Genomic DNA, 23,995 nt, shown 5'->3' with positions numbered 1-23,995 from the left:
GACCTCAAACATAGCAAAATAAGCACAAAAGCTTCACAAAGCCAAGCCTAAAACATGCTAGAACAATGGTTTACAACCTAAGGCATGTTAAGGCAACAAAGTGGCATTACAAGGCATGTATGCTAAGCAAGCATGGTGTACCAAAACCAACATACAACAATGCTATTTCATGGCAAAATAAGCATAAATAGCAGCCAAGGCATGGTCAACATGAGGCTTAGCTAGGTGCTCATTAAAGAGGCAAAAATGGCCATTTTCAAGGACAATAAGGAGAGGGGGTGGCCCTCCCCTTCTTGGGACTTCAAGGCACCATCCTTACCACTTAAATCCCTCAAGATTTCAGTGGTGAGGAGGCCCAAACACCAAAGTCCCAGAGCTCACTCAAAATAGCACAAAAAGGAGCCCCTCACGGCTTAAAAGGGGTCAAACACCTCCAAACCACAAAACACTCTAAACAAACTATTTAGAGGGCCCAAAAAAAGAACTTTTTTATATTATACACTAAGCTCAAAAACAGTTCTAAGATAGGCAAAAATAGTATGCAAGAATGGGGTAAAAAGGGGTAAGATTGTTGCCCTTGTTGACCTTCTTCACAAATGGTGGACCAGCCCCTTCCTTGAGCTCAAAACAGCTCCAAAGCTTCAATAACAAACCTCTGGCCCTTCAAGAACCAAGAAAAGGTGTAACACTATGTGTTTGTGTGCAATAGTAAGCCTAAACACACAATACAAGAGAATGAGAGATATAGATATAGGATAGATACAAAACCCTAAACCTAGAACCAGAGCTTCTCTCACAACTTTTCTAACCTTTTTTTTCTCTAACCCTAAAGCCAAGAGGGGAGGGCTCCTCTTATAGAGAAGCCAATCTTGTAAAGCTTACTCAAGAAGCTAACAAGGAAGCCATCCCTCCATACACGTGTATGGAGGGGAACAAAATGCAAGCCAGCTGTATTAAAATATCTGCAAAAGCGGATGAACAGTAGTTGGCTGCTCAAAATTTCCATTTTGACAAAATGTACTGCCGACCGGCAACAAAGAATGCCGACCGGCAATATACTTTGCCGATGGCAACAAAACACCAGCCGGTGGCCTCTGGCCATGGCTGGTGATGTGTGGGGATGCCTCGGAAGGCATTCCCTGCCCCTCCAAGGCAAAACAAAAGTGTTTGGTGCAAAACCAGACACTAAACAGTCGAGTTCGGAGATCTTGAGGCGAGACACGTAGCCGAGACCACCGGGAACTCCAAACGAACACAAACATGGATGATCACCGGGTGTTCAAACGGTGACGTCCAAGTCTTGAGGACCGTCAAAAATGGTGTGTCTACAGACGTTAATGATATGCCCCTGGAAGTAATGTTGCAACTTTCTTGAGGCGATAAGCAGCGCGTAAGCTAACTTTTCCAGTGGTAGATACCGTGTCTCGGCATCTAGTAAAGTCTTGCTAACATAATATACTGGTCTCTGTTCCTTGTCAACTTCTCGAATTAATATTGCGCTCACGGCATGATCTAAGACTGCTAGATAGAGGTACAGCTCCTCTCCCGGTTCTGGAGTGGACAGTAGAGGAGGTGTACTGAGGTATCTTTTGAGGCTCTGCAGTGCTTCGATACATTCGCTACTCCATTCAAATGCTGCCTTTTTCCTCAAAAGCTGGAAGAAGGGCTTCATCCGATCTGAGGATTTGCTAATAAACCGATTCAGTGCGGCCGCCATTCCGGCTAGTTTCTGCAGTTCCTTAGACTTTGTTGGCACTACGAGATCCTGTATTGCCCTAATTTGATCCGGATTCGCTTCAATTCCTCTGTGAGTGACCATATATCCCAAGAACTTCCCTGTTCCTACCTCGAAGGCGCATTTCGAGGCATTGAGGCGAAGCTGGTGGTTTTTCAGGATGCTAAAAACTTCTCTCAAGTCTGCGAGGTGGTTTGTAGCAAGCTTGCTTTTTACTACCATATCATCTATATAGGCTTCTATGGTTTCCCCCAGTTGGTCTTTGAACATCCGAGTGATCATTCGCTAGTAGGTCGCCCCGGCGTTCTTGAGGCCAAATGGCATTACTCTGTAGCAGTAGGTCCCTCTCGGAGTGATAAACGCTATTTTTTCTTGATCCGGACCGAACAGTGGTATTTGATGATAACCGCTATAAGCTTCTAGAAAGCTCATGCGCTCATGCCCTGCTGTTGAGTCTACTAGTTGATCAATGCGAGGCAGCGGAAAATTATCTTTAGGGCAGGTTTTGTTCAAGCAAGTGAAATCGACACAAACTCTCCATTTTCCGTTCTTCTTCTTGACTACAACTGTGTTAGACAGCCATTGCGGGTACTGAACTTCTCTGATTGCTCCTGAGGCCAGAAGTTTTTCGACTTTGGCAATTACTGCTTCGGTGTGCTCAACTGAGGATCTCTGACTTTTCTGTACAATGGGCCGAGCTAAAGGATTGATGTTGAGCTTGTGGCAAGCAAATTCTGGGTCCAACCCTGGAGTATCATATGCTGACCACGCGAATACCTCCATATTTTCCCTCAGCAGTTCTAGCAGCTGAAGTTTCTCATCAGCGCCTAGCGAGGTACCGATAAGGAAGTACTTTTCCGGGTCATCTTCTCTTACCAAGACTTTTTCCAAATCCTCTACTATCTTTTCCTCTGGAGTTCCCCCCACATCTTCCAAGACTGGCTGTCCGGCGACTTCTACCATCTGTACCCGATTGCAGAGCTGCTTTGCCTTTAATGCTGCCATGAAACAATGTTTGGACGCAACTTGGTCCCCTGAGATCTGCTCTACTCTGTGTTCCGTTGGGAAACGGATGAGCTGGTGATAGGTTGAATGGACTGCTTCCATTTGATGAATCCACGGACGGCCAAGTATGGCGTTATAGGGGGATGGTATATTAATAACCAAGAACTCTATTTGGAGGGTTTTTGTCCCCGCTACGACTGGCAATACTATTCTGCCGAGCGGCCATTCCGGCTGTGAATTAAAACCGACCAACGGGGCTGCCGCTGGGATGAGATGCTGCTCGGAGAGGCCGAGCTTTCTGAACAAATCATAATACAGTATGTCTGCCGCACTGCCCTGATCTACTAGGACTCGTTTTACATCAAATCGTTTCCTAATCCCAACAGTTATAATCAATGCATCAGTATGTAGGTGCTGTATGCCTTCTAAATCTTTGCTAGTAAATGAAACAGTGCACAAGGGGGATTTAGATACTGTACGTACCTTTTTCGATGCCGGCTCCACTAACATGATTCGCTGAATTTGCGCAGCCTTCGCGATCTCTTCCTATAGTGCCTCCTCAGATTCCTAAGCCGCTGTCCCATGGATCACATTTATTATCAGCCGGGCTGGATGCGCAATATTTGCTTCTGGAGGTGGGTTCCCTAGCTTGGCCACTTCCTTATCTTGATCAATGTATTCCCTTAGGTGTCCAGCTGCCACCAGGTCTTCCAAGTGTTGCTTCAGTGCCCTGCAGTTATGAGTCATGTGTCCCCTGTCTTGGTGGTAGGTGCATCTGAGCTTCTGATTAGGCCGAGCTGGATCTCCCAATATTTTCGGCGGCCAAACAAAGAAGGGCTCTCTCTTGATCTTTTCCAGGATTCGATAGATTGGCTCTTTGAACACAGTCACAACGGCTTCATGGGATTTGGACTTATCCACCTCATTCACTGCAATCCCTCGGTGTTCTCCTCGATCCGTTCTCTTCCTCTGCCGAGCTGTTTGTTCTGCTGACACTACCTCGATGGGGATCTGATCGTCTTCGAGATGAGCATATTGCTCAATCCTGGCGCGCAAGTCTTTCAAAGCTGTGGCCGGGCGCTTGGTAAGTGATTGTCTTAACTTACTTTCCGGGCGCAGACCATGTTTGAAGGACATAACGGCCATCTGCTTGCTGCACACATTTTCTTCCAGATCATTATACTCTTTCCAGTATCTTCTAGCATAATTGTACAGCATTTCCTCTTGCTCCTTCTTGAGGCCAAACAGCGTATCCGGCTCTTTTGGGATCTTAGTATTGAAGACGAACCTGGCTAGGAACTCTTTGGAGAGCTGCTTCCAGCCATGAATCGATCCAGCGGGGAGTCGATCGAACCATCGGAGTCCGGTTTCTCCCAAGCTGGATGGGAAGACTTTGCACATCAGTGCCTCATCTCGGCTCCATAGGGACATCATCTTTCTAAAATGGCTGATATGTGTCAGAGGGTCCGATTTCCCATCATACGAAAGTGAACTTTGGTGGAGTGAACTTCTTTGGAGGTCTCATGGTCTCAATCTTCGGAGAGAATGGCGAAGAGATGAGCCTGTCCAGCGCTCGATGTTCTCTCTGGTGAATAGTACGGTCTAGATGATCTCGATGTTGCTCGTTCTGCCTATTGCCAATTAGCCAAGTGCGAAGGTCCTGAGGAGGGTATTTAGTTTGTTGACTAACCGTCTTCTGCCTCTTGGCCCTCCTCCGGCGTGACCCACGGGTGTGGCTACTCGCCGCTTCACTTTGTGCTGGGGAGCCATTCCTGGGAAATTTTTTCACTGGTAGTTCTCTAGACGAGCTCCTTCGTTGCAAACGAGAGGGCTCTGCTTCCGTCCTCTTTTCCGTCGGATCACCCAACACCTTCTTAAGTTGAGCTTTCAATTCCTGTATCTCCATTCCCATGGAATCTATAATTTGATCTCTATAATCCTTTTCCAGAAGGAAATGATGAGAAGAACCTCCAGCGAAGGGCAGTCGATGCTCGATGGATTCGAGGGTTCGATTATTGTTTCTAGTTTGCTCCTCCAGAACTGTTGGGAGTGCCAAACCTTTGTCCTTCGTCTTTTCCGTCGGTGGAGTATGTGCTGAAGGCGGAATGTCCTCAATCCCCATTGCCGGAACTGAATGCAGAGCTCAGAGATAAAGTGATCCACGCTCACCGCACCAATTGTGCGTACCGGATTCTGCACTAGATGAAAGTGGATCGGGGCTCCGCACTCAGTTGGACTATCCAGGGACGGGGACTCCTGCCACAAGAAGCACCGTTAGAGCTGCCCGGTCGGGGTTGGCCGGATAACCCCTCCGGCGTGGGAATCAATGATCGGAGAAGGAATGTATGCTAAGTGTGATTAGAACAGTTCTCCTTAGTTCAGTTCAATCCAGTTACATTCAATGTGAAGTTTATGAAATATATATAGTATTCCTTACTTGCTTCTCAAGGTGGTTTCATGGAATGTGGATGCTGCTAGGTGTCCTTTCAGCATTACTCCAGGTGGGGGACCACCTGGTAGTTGTCATTGATTGCATATACTCATTATAGGCATGCTGATAACAAATCACATTCCTTTGGTTCAACAACCTCTGTGATTCTAGGTGTGGGGGATCAGCTGAGGTGGCAACCTGTACATGCTTGCACTCACAGCTCCCACGTTTCCTTGTGAGGTTTCTCTAGCTCGGTACTCATGTACTTCAGCTCGGTACTGAAGTGCCTCGGCTCGGCCTTTTTCGGGATCATTCATGGAGATGCGCTGACCCATTATCTGTTCGGCCCACAAATTCCGTTTCGCAGCTCGGCCCAGACCAGCACTACAGCTGGGCTAGCCTTTCCACTGCGGGTTGGGCCCAAGTGCTTGAGGACTTGGGTGGACTGTTGATCATGAAGTTAGGCCCAACTGGTTTGTCTATATACTTATCTGACCCACTTGGATTCGGACTTTGTCGGATTGGGTGACCCAAGGCTTGGACCTGACCCATTTCACATTTAGTCCCTTCACATGTCATTGAAAAGCACATTATATATATATATATATATATATATATATATATATTTAATGACAAATAAACGTGGATATAACATTTGTATGTAGATAATTAGTTCGTTTAAGTTTGATGACAATTACAGTGATATCAAAGTATTATTATATTACTTTAATTGGTATGTTGGACTGTGTTTCAAGCAAGTAACAAAGTGTGCCTTTATATTTTATTGGCTCACGCTCTGGAGTCTCATGCTCTGGAGTGTGCTGCTGCTAATCTGAATTGGGAGAGCCTCATGCTCTGGAGTGTGCTGCTGCTAATCTGAATTGGGGTGTTCTGCTGGTTGTTAGGTGTATTAATGTTGGTGTATTATTGTAATGTTTTTTTTCTATTCTTTTTTTTTTTTTTGGTGCTTTTGATTGGTTCCTCATCAATCTTGGGTGTTGATGTTTGTTTTTGCATGTATTGTGCCTTTTTTTTATCAATAAAGTCTTTGTTTGCTGATAAAAAAAAATATATTTTATTGGCTCACGTATTAGTGTCATCTTGCATGAACTTGATTCTATATATTTAGAAAGACGTCATTTGAGTGGGGTGCTTCATGTATATTATGTATAAAAAGAAAAAAAAAAATCAATCTGATAATCGTAACTATCGTATTTATATTTAAAAAAAAAATTAACTAGAATTGTGCTCTAAAACATAGACTATCAATCTTTTTAAGTGACAAATGAAATAAATTAAATAATTATAGTTATTGAATTGACATAAATATTTTTATAAAAAATATTAATAAATAATTTTATAAAATAAATAATTTAATTTATTAAAACGAAACCCAACTCCTTTTAAAAGTATTCTCCAGTGATGACAACATCGAAACCACCACTTTTCCTCCCTTTTTCGATTTGGAATCATTTGAATTGAGAATAGTGTTGATATTATTTTAAAAGTACGATCATTTCAAGACTAGTGTTATTGAAATTTAAAAATTAAGTTTATTTTTTAAATTTAATAATGTGATATTTTATTAAAATATAAATTCTTTTATATTTTTCTAATTATTCATCAATTATTTTATTTACATATTATTAAGTTTAGAAAATGAATTTATATATCATTTACTTTATTTCAATTAAAAATTATAAATGAATTTTCATTACCATTATGGTATGGATTTTCCATTAAGTGATGATCTAATATTTTATGACTACTCTACAACGTTTACTTTTGGGTTATTAGCGGTGGAATTTTATTAAACATTATTTTATTTGTCAGTCACATATGCAATAGATATTCTATATTATGTGTACATAGAATAGTGATTCAAGATTTTTGGCAATCTTAAGTTAGAAATAAACCTTTTTTTTTTTTTGATCGGCAAAGAAAAAAATTTTATTGATGATAACAAACATACATTACATATGGGCAAACATCAATAAAGAGAAGACAAGAGCAACAATAACTAAGCAACCCATCCTAATCCCAACTAGGTTGACACCAAGAAGGACACCCAATCAAATGAAAGCTCAAGACAAGATGTTGGTAAGAAACCAACAAAACCAAACCAAGCAACAAAATAGAACAAAAGCACCCAACCGAACAAACAAAACTCCTACTTAAATCAACCCAGACCTCTGCAACATTTTAGCTATCTTGAACAAAACCTTAATTGCTGCAAATTGAAGACCACATCATTGACAAAAAACAGCATCCCTACTGTGTTATATTCCAACCATAAAGCAATTCTAATTTTAATAATCCCCGAAGACCCTTGAAATCTGGATGAACTCCTTGGAACAAACACTTATTTCTGATCTTCTACACAGACCACACAAAAGTAAAATGAATAGACTTCCAAATCCGCCTTTCAAATCTGTTAAAACTCATACCAGACCACCACTCCAAAAGGCCTCCAATAGACCCAAGTATAACCCAAGACAAATTCTACCATTCCAGAATTTCAGACCACAACCTTCATACCAAAGGACAGAGTAGAAGTATGTGATTAATAGATTCCACTACCTCCCTACAAAAAGGACAAAGATTGTTTACATTGGAATCCAGAACTCATATTCTTTGAAGGTATGCTGTTGTTTTTACTCTTCCTTTCCAAGCCAACTAGCCAGAAAACTTAACCTTTGGTGATGCACCATTACCCCACAACAGTTTCATGATACTAATAGATGGGCCATGATTAAGCTCACACCTTCGCCTAGCAGATGAAACTAAAAAAGATCCAGACGAATCAACAATCCACCTTACTTGATCATCTAAATTGACCCTTAAATTGGGAACACCATTCAACACCTCAATAAGTCTTCTGACATCCTTCTCTTTCCAAGCTCTTAAAGGTCTTTTGAATGAGAAATTCCACTCCCCTGCTACTTCTCTGGTTTGAACCAAAAGCTGTAGTGAACCATCTTTAGTCTTAGATAAACTGAAAAGTTTAGGGAAGACATCCTTCAACTTTTCATTCATCAACCATGTATCCCATCAAAAATGAATCCTCTCTCCATTACCTATCACAAATTTTGAATTATTAACAAAAAATGAATACAGATCAGCATTTTCCAGCACAGAGGATAGTATATCTTGCCAAACTATGGACATCGAACTAGAGATCACCATACATGGACTCTAGCCACCACCATCATGATCATACTTACTGCACACAACACTCTTCCATAATAAACCATTCTTAGAACCATATCTCCACCACCATTTTAGAAACAAACTCTCACTCAAATCCTTGATTCTGCCTAAACCCAGACCTCCTTGCTCTTTAGTCTTGGTAACTTCCATCCATTTCACTAGATAAACCTTTCTCTTCAACTCTGAATCCCCCCCCATAGAAAAGCAGCTTGCAACCTCTCAATACTCTTTACCACTCCTTTTGGCATTCTGAAAATAGATAAATAATAGATAGGCAAGCTTGATAACACAGACTTGATAAGTGTCAATCTACTAGCAAAAGATAATAGCTTCCTTTTCCATGATGATAGTTTCACCTTCACCTTATCCACAATAGGCTGCCATGTCTTATTCCTCCTCGAATTGGCCCCCAAAGGTAGCCCCAAAGTTAGAAACAAACTTAAAACCTTATCTCACTATATTTTTTAAAAATTGAGACTTTTTTTTGTTTGTTTTTAAATTAGCAAAAGTCAATGGTTAGTTGCCAGATTAGCACTATGGAGAGAGTTAAAACTCGCACCCACATACTTTGTAAATAAATATTGCCCTCCTATTTCACTCCTAAGAGTGGAACCTAAGACATCACTTTTAAAAGAGATTTGGTGGCCAAAGAGTTAGCCAACTAAGTTAAAGCCCCTTAATTTAAAAAAATTAAGACCTTTTTTTTTTTTGATCGGCAAAAAATAAACTTTATTGATGAAAACAAAGGGCAAAGCACATGAATACATCAATAAAGCAAGGCAAGAGCAATAAGCATCATAGTGAACCTCCAAATCCCAACTAGGTTGGCACCAAGAGGACCACCCAATCATATACAAGCTCAAGCCATCAAAGTTGGAGAGATACCAACATAAAACCCACCAAAATAGACACCCACTCATACAACAACCTCACCAAATTTCACAAAGAGCACCTAGGTAAAATAAACCACCCAAAACACTCCCAAAATAACCACCCAAAACCTAATTAATTACATAATAGTACCAACAACAATAAAGCTAACAATGATATCCTCCACCAAGAATCCAACTTCATCAATCCACCCAGCCAATGAAAATCACACTACGAGGCCCAGCAACAACAAAACAAACAATTATACCTTCCACCAAGATTCCAATTTCATCAAGCCACCCAGCAATTAAAGATCACACTGCGTGGCCCCCTACTGAACAAAATGAAACATCCCAGCAGCAAGACACCCCACAACTAAGCATCCTTATAGCACTGCCCTCGCACCACCACCCAAACAGAATCTAATATGCTTCAAGTTAAAGAGAAAATCATGCACTATGAATTTATGATCTTTAAACACTTCCTTGAACCACACAGCCATTCTAAACTTTATCAGATCACATACAGCTTCGGCATTTGGAATAACATCTTTAAATAAGCATTCATTACGATGTTTCCACACGGACCATAACACTGTAATAGGAAGAGCTTTCCACATCGTCCTCTCCTTTTTGCTGAGCCTAAACCCTGCCTACCAGTGAAGAATAGCCTCCACTGTATCAGGTAGTGCACCTTGTACTCCCCCCCAATTTAGTATTTTCGACCACACTCTCCAAGTCACTGGGCAAGACAATAGGACATGATTAATTGACTCATCCACAGATTTGCACATAATGTAGAGGGTTGATGCATTAGCATTGAGAACACCAATTCGAAGAAGAAAGTCTGCTGTTTTAAGTCTACCTTTCCAAGCAAGCCACCCAAAGAATTGAACTCTAGGAGGAATGTACTTCACCCACACCCTTTTGCTTGTTCTGCTATAGCGGCCAAAACCACCTTCCAGAAATTTATAGACTGGTTCAACTGTAAACCTCCTCGTTTTTGAAGCTTCCCACACCAGTGTATCTTCCAAGAGAGACCAGAGGACAGGACAAACCTCTAAAAAAACCTATCAATCTGGTAACCTCCACACTTTCCTAATCATATCGCTCCTTTCTAAATTGGAACAACCAATCACCTGTAACCACCTTCCTTTCCATCATTGCAGAGAAAGACTCTCCCTTGTTTACTACCAGTCTATATAATAGTGGGAAATCATCTTTAAGACTTATATTTTCACACCATTTATCCACCCAGAACTTCACTCTATGGCCATTACCCACTTTTAACTGACAATTTTCCAAAAAAAAAAAAACACCATTAGGCTGCTATTTTGTTCATTACTTTTCACAATATCCTTCCAAAATTTTGAACACTTGTTGTTAGAGGTGACTGAAGGCCACCAATTCCCTTCATCTACCTTATATTTGTTGCATATGACTCTTCTCCAAAGTGCTTTGCTCTCAACTCCAAACCTTCACCACCATTTTAATAAAAGGCAAGCATTCACCTCATTAACTCTTCTAACCCCCAATCCTCCTTGGTCAACAAGTTTAGAGACTTCCTTCCATTTTACTAGATGAACCTTCTTCCTTAATTCAGACCCACCCCAAAGGAATGAGGCCTGAAGCTTATCCAGCTCTTTTGCAACCCCTTGTGGCATTTTATACAATGACAGATAGTATACGGGTAGAGAAGAAAGTACAAACTTTATCAGGGTCAATCTCCTTGCAAATGAGAGTAATCTCCTTTTTCCATGTGACAACCCTCACCACTGATTAGTGCTAACCTATGATTAAGCATGTTAACTGACAGATTGACTGAAATTCTGAACTGATTGATTGAGTGTGCTAGTTTAAATGCATGTCTATCTGTTGATCGCTAAATTATCTGTTCATATTTTATGTTTTAAATTGTAAATTGAAGGCCTTATCGGTGGCCGAACCAAAAATTGATTAATGTTTTATGCTAATTAGGAATTATGTGATTTTATGGTAAATTTAATTGAAATGTGATTTGGTATGTTTAAATTGGATTAAATAATGCTAATGTACAAGAGTTGGACTTAATTGCCATTTTGCCATTAGTGGGCTTTGCTAGACAATTGTTTAGTCTTGACTTATCTATGCTATACATCATTCTTGTTCATTTGTGAGAGACAAAATCCGACCAGAGTGACAGAGTGAGAGAAATTGAGTTCAACTTGAAGGTTTTGCTTGGAAATTATAGGAATTGAGGAGTAGTTTGCATAATTGAGCTCCCTTATCTTGCATTCAAGACTTAAGGTAGGAATTTCATCCTCTCATTTATGTATTTGAGTTGTTCTAGCATGGTTCATGGTAATTTAGTGAGTTGAATCAAGAATTGGTTGTAGATTGTGGAATTGAGGCTTAATTCATGCATGCATGTGCATACCTTGAAATTTAAAGTTGTTTTCATGGAAATTCTTGCATGCATGTCCATATTATTGTTATAGTCCATGAATTCATCATGATTTTGAAGGAATTGGCTCTTTGGAGCAATCATTTGAAGCTTTGAAGTTGTTTAAAATCATGCATGTTACATATTCATCATGTTCTTGAAGTTTGTTTGAAATTGGTGTTTAATTGAACTACCTTCGGGCTTTGATTTCTCAAATTGATCTTTGAAACATGTCAAATTATGAGTTTTGAAGTGTCCTCCAGAAAATTAGCACAAAAGGATCGAGTTTGATGTTTTGAAATTGAGTTTTGAGCTTGAGGTTCAAATATGAAAATTCCAGATTTTGGACTCACGCTCGAGCGGGAAACTCGACGCTCGAGCGTAAGCATTGAGTTCATGCAGTCCGCTCGAGCGGGGAAAGTGGCGCTCGAGCAGGAAATGCGTGTATCCAGTACTTTGCATGTGTTTGCAATCCGCTCGAGCGGGGTAATACACGCTCGAGCGAGGACTTGTGTCTCACGCTCGAGCGGAGGTCGAGCGCCCATCGAGCGTGAATTTCGTGCATCCAGTACTTTTGCAGTGTGCTCGAGCGGGATAAGTCACGCTCAAGCGGAGATCCTTTGTTAGCATGTCCGCTCGAGCGGCGAAAGCCACGCTCGAGCAGGACCCCTATATTCTGAAAATTTTGAAAAATGTTTTTAAGAGTATCTTTGCATCCTCATTCCATCCTAGGCCTAGTTTAAGGCATCTTAATGAGGATACTGATGTAGAACCACACCGAGGCAATTTAGGTATTAAGTTATTACTTCCCAACTGTGTAGCTTAGTGTGTGTTCATCCTGTAACTGTGTAGGATTGGCATCCGAGGACGCTCACTAACTTATCTGTAGCCTAGAACTCTGTGAGTAACACTGTCGTAAAGATATGTTCAAATGAGATTATTTTCTGAACGAATGACTGAACTGCTTTATGAATAATACTGCCTACTGAATGAATGCTTGTCCTATTTGCGAACTGTATTTCGTGGCATCCATAGCAATTTACTGTTACTGTACTGTACTGCTACTGACGCAGAGATCTCTGTCGGTTCCCATATTGGAACCACTACTGTTTACTGATATGATGGCCATCAACTGACTGTTCGGTCTGTTAAGACCTACTGTACTGCTTTGCTATTGGATGCACCACTTATGACTGCTATGACTGATATACTGATAAATGCTGTTTTTCAATACTGAAAGGACATTCATTCTTAACCTCTTTACGCATATGTTATTCACTGGGCTTTAGCTCACTGCTCATACATATGTAGGCGTACAGGCACCAGACCGTTGTTAGGAGCATCGGGCCAAGCTCCTGTTTGTCAAGCCAACCTTTGTGCCTCACTGCGAGGTTCCAAATCTGTTCAAGCTTAGGCTGCTTAGGGGTGTTTTAGATTCCCCCTTTCTGTCTCTGTTTTGTAATGCTGTATAGACTGAATGTTTTGTACTGTACTGTTATAAAGGGGATTTGGTCCCAAACCTGAATGCCTGTAATGATGTATGTACATATTGTTTTTGTACTGAATGTAATTATGTTATGAAAAGTCTTTTTGCATACAGAATCCCACAGCTCATTGGACATCTTTAAATTACTGTTTTGGCTTCCGCCAGCCCCTGTACTCTGTATTACTGTTTTATTATTAAGCAAGCCTTCGGTAATCTTGAATTACTGACCGGTTACGGTGCTAAACCCATAGGGGTGGGTTTGGGTCGTGACATTCCACCCTACTAATTTAACTGTAACTTTGTCCAAAACAGGCCTCCAAGTTGTTTTTCTACTTGGTTTAGCCCCCAATGGTAATCCAAGATACTTAATTGGTAAATTTTTCACTTTGCAATTTAGCACAGATGCAAACTCATTCATAGATTCAACTAGAACTCCCACACCACTCACTACACTTTTGTGATAGTTTATCCTCAGACTTGACAATAGTTCAAAGCACCTCAATATTCTCTTCAAATTTCTGACTTTCAAAACTTTAGATTCACGCAATAAGATGGAATCATTGGCAAACTGTAATGGGTCAACACTATCCCACCTGCACCAATCTTCACCCCTTTTATCAATTCCATATCCAAAGCTCTTGATAGTAAAATATTTAAACCCTCAGCTACTATGTTGAACAGAAAAGGGGACAAGGAATCCCCTTGTCTGAGCCCTCTTTGGGGACTAAATTCACCAGTTGGTACTCCATTAACAAGCACAAATAGTCTAGAAGAGGTAATACGCTCCTTAATCCATCCCATCCACTTCTCTCCAAACCCAAAATTTATCATCATTGAAAACAAAAAGTCCCAATTTAATAAGTCATAGATTTTCTCAAAATCTAGCTTTATGATCAAACCTCTTTTCCTAGACTTCTTCCATCCATCTACCACCTCATTTGCTACCAAAACACCATCTAATATGTTCATACCTCCTAGGAATGCTGATTGATTTTTACTTATAATTTGAGGGAGCACTGCTTTCAACCTAGAGGATAGTACCTTTGATAGAATCTTATACAATGAGCCAACCAAAGTGATTAGTCGATAATTTGCTACACTCACTAGATTCTCCTTCTTAGGCACCAAAGTGATAAAAGAACTATTGATCCCTTTAACTAACTTACTGTTTTTATGGAATTCACTTATAAAGTTGATCACATCACTCTTCATTACCTTCCACATCTTCTGGACACATGCCAAGTTGAACCCATCTGGGCCTAGAGCCTTGTTGCCATCACAATCTGTAATAGCACACCTAATCTCTGCATCAGAAAATTCTAATTCCAGTAGATCAAAAAATGGGTTGTTCCTAACTGACTTGAAAGATCCTTCCAACACAGGTCTTGATCTCCATTCCTCTTTATATTGTCTTTGAAAATATGCTTGAACCTCCTGCTTTACTTTATTAGGATCTTCAAAAACTTCATCTCCAATAGATAAGGAGTTAATCTCATTTCTCCCCTGCCTACTTTTGACTACCACATGAAAATATCTTGTATTTTTGTCTTCCTTCAAGTCCCAATTTAGTCTTGATTTTTGAAGCCACATCCACTCCACCATTCTATACAACTTGCCAGCTTCTTCACTAATCTCTCTTCTTCGAGCTTTTTCTGCCTCTACAAGCTCTCTTACCTTTTCTACCAGATCAATCTGATGCAACTTATCTTCTGCTTGTTTCAATTTAGTATTTATATTGCCAAATACTTCACTATTCCACTGTTTCAGAGCTAGCTTCAACTCTTTCATCTTCTTAAATAATCTGAATCCAGCCCAGCCTTGAACATCATGCTCCTTTCACCACTTTTCCATAAAAGGTAAGAAATTTGGATGAAGAGTCCAAGCATTCAGAAACCTAAACGGCCTGGGGCTCCAATCTCTCTCATCCTCCATCAAGAGTAAAGGGCTATAATCTGACAGTGCTCTAGGTAACCCCTACAACTTTAGATTAAATGATTCCAACCATGTTAGTTCCACTAAAACCCTGTCAATTTTGCTCCATTTTTCCCTTTCCTTGGAGTTGCACCATGTATATCTTCTACCTAACAGGGGAAGATCATTCACTTCACTTTTATCAATGAATTCATTCAGCTCCTTCATACCCTTATCCCTTCTAGAGCACCATTTTCTCTCACCAATGCTTTTGATTTAATTGAAATCACCCCTCAAGCACCAATGACTCCTCCTTTAACTTCAACAGACTCTCCCATAATTTCCCTATTTGCCCCATTTCATTTGGAGCATATAGATTTACTATAACACAATCAAAAGAAAAGAATAAAGTACTAGATAACAGAATGAATCGACTACTACAGCGGCATCCTCAGACTTGGAGCACTCCTGGATCCCATATACATAATAGACCACCAGCAGTTCCTTCAGCATCCACAGTCATGAAATTATCATCTCTCTACTCCATAATTCCCTCACCTTCATTTCTGACATAGAAGCTTTCTTTGTCTCCTGAAACAATGCAATGTCAACTCCTCTGGCTTTCATCATGCTTTTAATTTTACTCCTTTTTTCCTTTCTACCCAAACCCCTCACATTCCATGATATTAGCTTCATCATAAAACAATATCACTAAACCCAGCCCCCATTTAACTGCATTTCAACTTGCAGCATCAGTACCCCTTCCCTTTCTTTCTCTATCCTTTGCTTCTAAGTCCAGGATTTTTTATAACACCTCATCTTCATTACCTTTGCATTTTACTCCCAATAGTTTCCCTATTTGTAAAGTTGCAGAAGCCTCTTTAAGTGCATTGTTATCTCTAGCCATTTCACTTTCAGATGATGCTGAAAAAGCCATAGCTGCTGCCCTCCATAGTACCCCTTTAGGACCTAGTTTACTTGATATGGCCCCTTTATAGCCATATCTTTTTACCAGGTAACCCGACTTCATCTCTATAACCATCTTTCCATTTGATTTTCTTACAATTTTCTTCTTCCCTTTGCTTTGTTGTTCCTCCAATCTGGAACAAACTTCACCTTCATGGGTTTGCGACAAATATGACGTACGTGACATATGTCCTAATACACTTTGAGGCCCACCTTGAAAATCATCCTTCAAGCCCAGGTCTTGCACCACCATCCCTTTCATGTTGTGGTCTAACCCACCTGTTAGGCCCACTTCCTTACTAAGGCCCAACTCCATTTCTAATTCCACCCCATGTTTTAGTAAACTTGAGCCACTCAGGCTTCTTACAAAACCTAGCATGACAACCTGATCTTTACTCTTCTGACAATCCAACACATAGCCGTTGTTTATGTTCCCAACTATCTTCATAATACCTTATATCCTCCCCTCGAGTTTATTACTCGCAAACTCAGCCACCACAGTTTCAATTCTCCCATGTAACTCCTTATCCACCACATCTCTATTCCTTTGTTTAAATAAGTAAAGTTTTTTCTTTACATTTTCGTTTTCTAGTTTTAAAAGGTTATACATATTGATTTTGTTTTGATTTTTGGGTGGATCAAGAGTTGCTCCTCGTTACCTTAAGAGTATAATCCAACCTTACATATTATAGTTTGCGCTATCAACACTACAAAGATAAACTCTTAAAATAAATAAAATATGACAGCGCTTTGATGTTGTTGTTTTTCTCTATACATTGAATTTTAATAAATAAAGTTTTCTTCGTGGCTCAAAAATAAATAAATAAATAAATAATTTTTGATCAGCAAGCAAAAACTTTATTGATGAAAAACGCATAATACATGCGAAATTACATCAACAAAGTAGGGGAGCGCATATAGCATCATAGCCTAACCTTAACAATCCCAACTAGGTTGGCACCGCAAAGGAAGCACAATCATATGCTAGCACTTGACCCAAGATTGGTGAGAAGCCAATCAAAAACACCCAAAGAAGAAACAGAACAACAAAACAAGCATACAAGCATCAAAATAATCCTACAACAACAATAAGGCCTGAGCATAACATCAACAACAGAGCAGTGAGACTTGTGCAGAACCTTGCTGCCATGAACTCCTTTTAAAACAACAACCATTTCAAACCCAACAAACAATCCTCTATTCAGCCATTTCCAAGCATCAAACACCAACCATTAAAAACCAGAAAAACCTAAGCATAACTTCTATTTCAAGGCACCAAACTTGCTTCATAACAGTCAACCTCTATTACTGATACAACATTTCATATATTGCCACCAAACTGCTGCTACTGGTCTCCAAAGCCTAGACCTCAAGTATAACCAATCTCCAACTATCCCAGGCAGAATACCCTATTAACCAAGACAGCTTTTCACCTATTGTAGATTGTATAAAATATCAGAAACAGAGTAATCTAATTTAGAACAAGCAACTTTGAACCGCATTGCAACCCTGACTTTAATGACCTCACACAGCTCCACCAGATCTGGTTGTATGCCATTAAAAATGGAGTCATTCCTTTGTTTCCAGATGGACCATAACACAGCCATCGGAATAGCTTTCAAGATAACCTTTTCCTTTTTTTACAATATAGCACCGACCTACCAATCCATTAGACTACCAACAGAACCAGGTAATACCCATTGCATACCCCACCAACAGATGACATGAGACTAAACCTGCCAAACAAAAGGGAAAAAGACCAGCACATGGTTGACAGTTTCCATCTCTTGATTACAAAAAATGCAGTTCACATTAGCCCCTACAGCAAGAACCCCAATTCTTTGCAAATGACTAGAAGTCTTGATTCTTCCTTTCCATGCCAACCAACCAACCAAAAAATTGAGCTTTAGATAAGGACACATTCTTCCATATAATATTTATTGCTTTATACACAGGACCGAAAGATCTCTCACACCATTTATGAGTTGAAGACACAGTGAAACCTCCTGATGGGTCTGTATTCCATCTCAAACAATCAGCCAAATTCTTTCTAATAGCAGGTGCACTTAGCAACACTATTGTCAACCTGTTTAATTCCTCTATCTCCCATTGAAATAATGATCTTCTGAAATTAAGGGTCCACTCCACCTGAGCATTCCTTCTGATCTGCAATGCCTTTACAGAGTGAAGTTTGTCAGAAGATAACGAGAAAAGTCGAGGAAAGTCCTCCTTCAAACACGCATTACCAATCCATTTATCAAACCCAAACAATATTTTTTTTTTCCATTCCCAAGCCTTAGACTAGAGTTATTTTTATAAAATTCCACCAACTCAGGCTTGGACCTAGCAATACCCATAATATCCTCCCAGATCTTTGATCTCTTTGCGTTATCAACAGATAATGGAAACCACCACTTCCCAACCTAATGTATTTATTACAAATTACCTATTTCCTGATAGTATTTGTTTTTTCAATATATGGCCTTTCACTACAAGAATTTACACATTTGGCGACCACTTTTGCCGACCAAAAAAATTTTAGTCGCAAAAAAATGACATTTGGCGACCAAATATTAACTAGTCGCGAATGATCATTGTTTTTGGCAACCAAATATTATTGGTCGCAGAAGGTTATATTTTGTCGACCAAAAAATGAGTTGGTCGCAGAAAGTGGTATACTTTTCCCGACTAACTACAAATTTGGTCGCGGAAGGTCACATATTTTTTGGCGACCAAATTTTTGGTCGCCAAAAATTTATTTTCAGCAACCAAAAAAAATTAGTCGCCAAATTTGTATTTTTAGCGACCAATATTTTAGTCGCCGTTGATTGAGATTTGGCGACTAAAAAAGTTTGTCGGCGAAGGTACTTTTTCTGCGACTAATTTGGTCTTTTGGTCGCCAAAAATTTGGGAGGGAAATTTGAACAACCAGGAGGGGCGAAATGAAATTTTTTTGCGACCAAAAAAATTTGGTCGCCAATCAAAAAACGACGTCGTTTTGTACATGCAAAACAAAAAAAAAATAAAAAAAAAATAAAGGCAAATCCAGTGAGTAGCCTTTGTGTATGTGAGGCCGATTTGAACCCTTCTTCCTTTGTGGAATCTATGGAAGGGTTGACGAGTGATATTATCGCGATGAACCCTTCTTCCTGGGTGTCGGGTGGTGGTGGTGGCGGCGGCGGGGGGTGGGTGGTGGTGGCGGAAGACGGTAGTGGAAAATGGTGGCGGGTGGTGGCTAGTGTTGGATAGTAAAAAAAAGCCTAAAAATTCAAAACGGAAACACATTTTTTGAGTTTATATTTTTTGGCCAAATTTTTAAACTGAGACAACTGATTTATAAATAAAAAATTTACCAAATAAATTTTTATTTGAGTTTTTAAAATTTTTATAAATATAAGCTATAAACGTAATGTTATCCAACTATACCTAAAAAATTAAAAAAAATAAATAAATCAAAAGTCTCTACTTTTCAACCTCAACATCAATCTTAAAAATAAAGTAAATAAACAAAAACTCAAAGCATTTTCTGGGCAGTGAGGAGGGCGACGAAGAAAAGAAGAGATGATGAATCCTCCATCTCCATTACCATACCTCACCTTTCTTCCTTCACTTCCTAACCCTAACCCTAACCCTAACCCTAACTTCTTATATTCTCATCTCCACCACCATCCCTCTTCCACCACCACCACCAACTCAATCACTTTACCACTGCCACCTCCGTCTCTGCCACAGCCTCCCGATCTCCCAACCGTTCTCTCAACACTCAAAACACCTCATCCACCTCTCTGAAACCACCCTCCACTCCATCTCCACTCTCCTCCCCACCACCGCCACCGCCACCGCCACCGCCCTCTGCCCCTGCCCTTTCAATTTCCACTACCGTCTTCCGCCGAAATCCCTCTTCCGCCACTCCCTCCAATGCCCTTCTTCTCCTTCTCCCATTCTTAACTTCGACCGCCTCCTACTCCAATCACTGCGCTACCCCAACACTCTTAAACCCTCCCAACAACTCTTCAATGAGAACCGTTTCCTTCAAACCCTACACGATCCCAACTCCGACCTTTACTTCTCCCTCGACGATTACTGTGACTTTGGCCCCAATTTCTTCTACCCTAATGGTGCGAAACTTCAAGTTCTAGCCCCCTAATCTTCCAAGCATTGTTTTTGTTTTATAGGGTTTTTGAACTTGATTTTCGATTTCTCTGTTTTATAGGCCAAATCAACGGAAGAACAAATCGAACCTCTTTTCGATTACCACCGTGTTCAACCCTTCGATGTTGTCTGCGTCGACGGTCTATCCTCTCTCTCTCTCTCTCTCTCTCTCTCTCTATATATATATATATATATATATGTATGTCTCAGACATTTCTTTTGTCTCAACTCATTTTCTGCTCAACGTTCTTTAGATTTTTTTTTACGACCCTTAATATGAATCAAATCACTCCTTACAAGTGCATTATTTGTTTTATGTTGCATCTGATATTTTCCCTCATTTTATCTTCAATTGGTGCCACTTCTAACTTCATGCATTTGTTTCATATTTGCATGCCACTCATCATCTTAACATTTTCATTTCTAGTACCCTGAATTTTTTAAACATGTTACACTGATTTTTTGCCCATATAAATGAAAAATGTTTAGTGTTGTCTCTATAATATAAGATAGTTAGTGTGCAAACTTTCAATAATATTTTATCTGCTCTCATTGAGAGTATAAGCCATAGCATTATTTCATGAAAAGTAACATAAATGTTCATCAAACAAGAATAGGGATCTTGTCGACCTAGCATCATGGTTAAAAAGCAAAAGAGGATGCATTGATATGGTTTTTGCCTAAATCTAAACAATCTGGCATACATTGTAGTGTCACCAACTTTGTGAAATAGGTGAACATGGTGTTGCTCGTGTGTTCTATTTGTGTTATTCTCAGAGGTTATTTCTTTTCATCTATTTTTGAATTGGCTGTTGTTAACTCTTTGAACAGACTTTTTTTGATCATGTTACTTGGTACTTGTTATTTCTCTTAGTCTTAGAAGAAAAAGTACTATGAGATTTCAGTTCTGATGTGTTTCTTCCACTATGTGAATGTGGGCCATCTCAGTCTCTCAAATGTGGAAATACAGTGGGATACAAGCATTTGGGAGGTTGGGGAGAGAATTTGAAAAATTGATGAAACTCTCTCTCTCTCACAAACACAATTGTGATATAATTTTATTATTAAATTAGTTTTTGATAAAATTCATGCTTAATTGTTTTTAAAGTTGTATTCAGGTTTTTATATCAATTGAAGCTTTAATTTTTTTTATTTTGCATCATTAAAATTTACTGCATTGTTGTATCTCATATAGAGATCTATGTTTTGCAACAGGGTACCCCTACAATCTTGATTTCGATTGTGGTGCTCTGGGATAGTTATAACATTTCTCTATTAACAATCTTGGTGATCCATTTATAGAGAGCAACTATATAGTCCATTCCGGGCAGTTTGAAGTGGGTGTATTGGATTGGTTTACCCGCCTATGGGAACTTGAGAAGAACAAATATTGGGGTTACATTACAAATTGTGGAATAGAAGGCAAGCTTCATGGTATATTAGTTGGGTTAGTATCAACATGCTTCATTTTTGTGACCTTTTATTTTTATGATGTTTTGACCTATCGTGTATCTTGTCAAAGTTTAAGAAGATTGTACTGATTCTGCAGGAGGGAAGTGTTTCCAGATGGCATTCTGTATGGCTCACGTGAATCACATTATTCTGTTTTCAAACCTGCACGAATGTACAGGATGGAATGTGAAAAGGTCGAGACTTTGGTCTCAGGTGAAATTGATTGCAAGGATTTCAAAACTAAACTCCTTTGCCACGAGCAAGCCAGTAAATATCAACGTAAACATTGGTACTTCCCTCACTCTCATGACATCTTGATGTTGCATCACCTTCATGAGAATTTATTCAAACATGTGGTAGGCAAATATAGCATGCTAATTTTGGCCTTAGCACAATGGTAAGGCTGCTCTGTTGTGACCTGGGTGTCCCAGGTTCAAAACACGAAAATTACCTATCCATACGTGGTGGTAAAGCTGGGTACATCTGACCTTCCCAGGCCCTGCTATAGTAGGAGTTCATGCAGTGGGTTGACCATTTTTCTGGTGGTATCATATTAATGCTCATCGTTTTCTTTTTCTTTTTTAATAATCTTTATGATGCTACTGGATGTTACTACATTAATTTTCAAATTCTCCTGGAAGTAGTTTCATGTAAACAATAACTTCGATATTCTTATTTTAATTGTTAGAAATTAGAATTCTACTCTGAAAAAGAGAAGTAATTGCTTATAACCAGCTTTGCCTTCCAGTCCCTAGATGTTTCATATGGTATTCAGAATTTGTAATTAATATAGTAACGTCCAGTAGCATCATAGTGATAACAGAGTAACTTTATATAGTGATAAAAATGCCACCATATTGTTAACATGGTGAATTAAAAATGCTCCCCTTTTACCACTGGATCAATTTTTTTTTTCCCATCCCTTTCCCTTTTTCCTATAGAAATTCACTAGATAAATTTTCTATTAAGTTTGTGACAGTGTTTGCTGTCACTTCATCTGCAGGGATGTTTTAGAACTGAAGGAGGCTGTTAAAATTAAAGATGGTGAATCGGAGGCTTATATTTCTGAAATTGAGGTCTGATGATTATGTTTAAGTCCTCAGATAACCATGTAATTTTTCTTGTTCACTGTGGTGATGTTTTTTGTGCCTTGATCCTGCCTTTATTTCTTCTCGCCATTCTGTTTTTCTTTCTTACACTCATTTTCTTTATTTGCAGACTATTAGTCAAGCATATGAAGATATGCAGACACAGAACCAACATTTGTTGCAGCAGGTGGCTGAAAGGGATGATTATAATATCAAGGTCTGCATTGTAGTTACTTGCTTCTCCTTTCTTGTTTACCATCTTATTGTTTATTGTTATGTTATGTAATATTTTAGTATCGTACGCTTCATTATACGTATGTAATGATTCAGTATGTTTAAATGCAAATCAATACGTTTAGCCAATACGTATAGCCAATACGCATTTTATGTTAAAGGGGGGTGGCCTTAGAGTGTGGTGGGTGTGGCGAATGAGGAGTGGTGGTGATGGGTGGCCGATTTTGGGATGGTAGGGGAGATGTGTTAGGTTGCACATCGGAAAAATTATCGGTTTCCTTGTCCTTCATTACCCGTGAGTTGTTATTGTTGAATTTATCACTCCTCTCATAAATTCACATTATGTCAATTTTCATGCTCACTTTTATTCATTATGTTAGCAGGCCAAGCAATTCAGCAGGAGGTTAATTTATTTAGTTGCAACAGAACACTTACCAAAGCAAGTTGAAGAATCCAAAATGGACATGCCCAAAGAAATTTTTCTTAAAGATTACAAGGTGCTTGATTACTACTTTTGTATGGAATTATTATTTTAGATTGGAATATACTTAGTCTCAATGATCTATGCAGCTTTTCTTGGGCACAACGGCGTCAGGTTGCTGCCTTCCTTCCAGGTAACAACTCTCCACTAAGTCCATTTATTGAATTTCGGTTGGCTACGCTGCGTCGGACATTCTTTATCTGAGATCACACACATTCCTATAGTTGCCTATTTTGACTTTATTGGTTTAAGAAACATAATGAATATATTAAGTTGTTTCTTAACATTCATTCCCATATGAGGTTGCTTTTGATCATCATGGCCAATTGTTCTTTCGATTTCTGTGTCTTTTGTCCAAAGAATCATGTTTTGATGGTTGGTTCCTTTAGAGTGGTTCCATCATAGTTGGAATTGTGATTCTATCTTGACAAGAAATGTGATAATGATTCGGTTTTTTCTCTTGACCACGAAATCACGGTTTTGGAACAGAAATGTGATAATTTTTTTTTTGCAAAAAATGATAATTGCCGACCAAGAGTTTTGGTCGCAAAAA

At 39.4% G+C, this 23,995-nt stretch overlaps 3 protein-coding genes across 4 annotated transcripts; 1 reads left to right on the top strand and 2 right to left on the bottom strand.

Moving 5' to 3' along the window:
* Positions 1-2,020: 2,020 nt before the first annotated feature.
* On the bottom strand, positions 2,021-3,250 carry LOC145824370 (uncharacterized). The gene has a single exon (XM_082924011.1). It carries the CDS (start codon positions 3,248-3,250, stop codon positions 2,021-2,023), a length of 1,230 nt encoding a protein of 409 aa, XP_082780137.1.
* A 57-nt stretch (positions 3,251-3,307) lies between these two features.
* LOC114312614 (uncharacterized) lies at positions 3,308-4,174 on the bottom strand. The gene has a single exon (XM_028258873.2). The coding sequence runs from the start codon at positions 4,172-4,174 to the stop codon at positions 3,308-3,310; it is 867 nt and encodes a 288-aa protein (XP_028114674.2).
* A 16,024-nt stretch (positions 4,175-20,198) lies between these two features.
* On the top strand, positions 20,199-23,720 carry LOC114294531 (E3 ubiquitin-protein ligase BRE1-like 2). Of its 2 annotated transcripts, none has more exons than XM_082867307.1 (7): positions 20,199-20,327; positions 21,403-21,634; positions 21,737-21,928; positions 22,643-22,715; positions 22,858-22,944; positions 23,345-23,458; positions 23,532-23,720. In XM_082867307.1, exons 3-7 carry the CDS (start codon positions 21,810-21,812, stop codon positions 23,577-23,579), a joined length of 441 nt encoding a protein of 146 aa, XP_082723433.1. In that variant the 5' UTR covers positions 20,199-20,327; positions 21,403-21,634; positions 21,737-21,809; the 3' UTR covers positions 23,580-23,720. The 2 variants fall into 2 exon arrangements, with proteins under 2 accessions (XP_082723433.1, XP_082723432.1); XM_082867306.1 differs by having other exon boundaries at positions 23,342-23,458.
* The last annotated feature ends 275 nt before the right edge of the window (positions 23,721-23,995 follow it).

The sequence above is a fragment of the Camellia sinensis genome, chromosome 4, assembly GCF_055761805.1.
Source record: "Camellia sinensis isolate YWXY chromosome 4, ASM5576180v1, whole genome shotgun sequence".
In the NCBI taxonomy this organism is placed as follows: domain Eukaryota; kingdom Viridiplantae; phylum Streptophyta; class Magnoliopsida; order Ericales; family Theaceae; genus Camellia; species Camellia sinensis.
The sequence above is the reverse complement of the archived record's forward strand: the minus strand, read 5'-3'. Positions and strand labels throughout refer to the sequence as shown.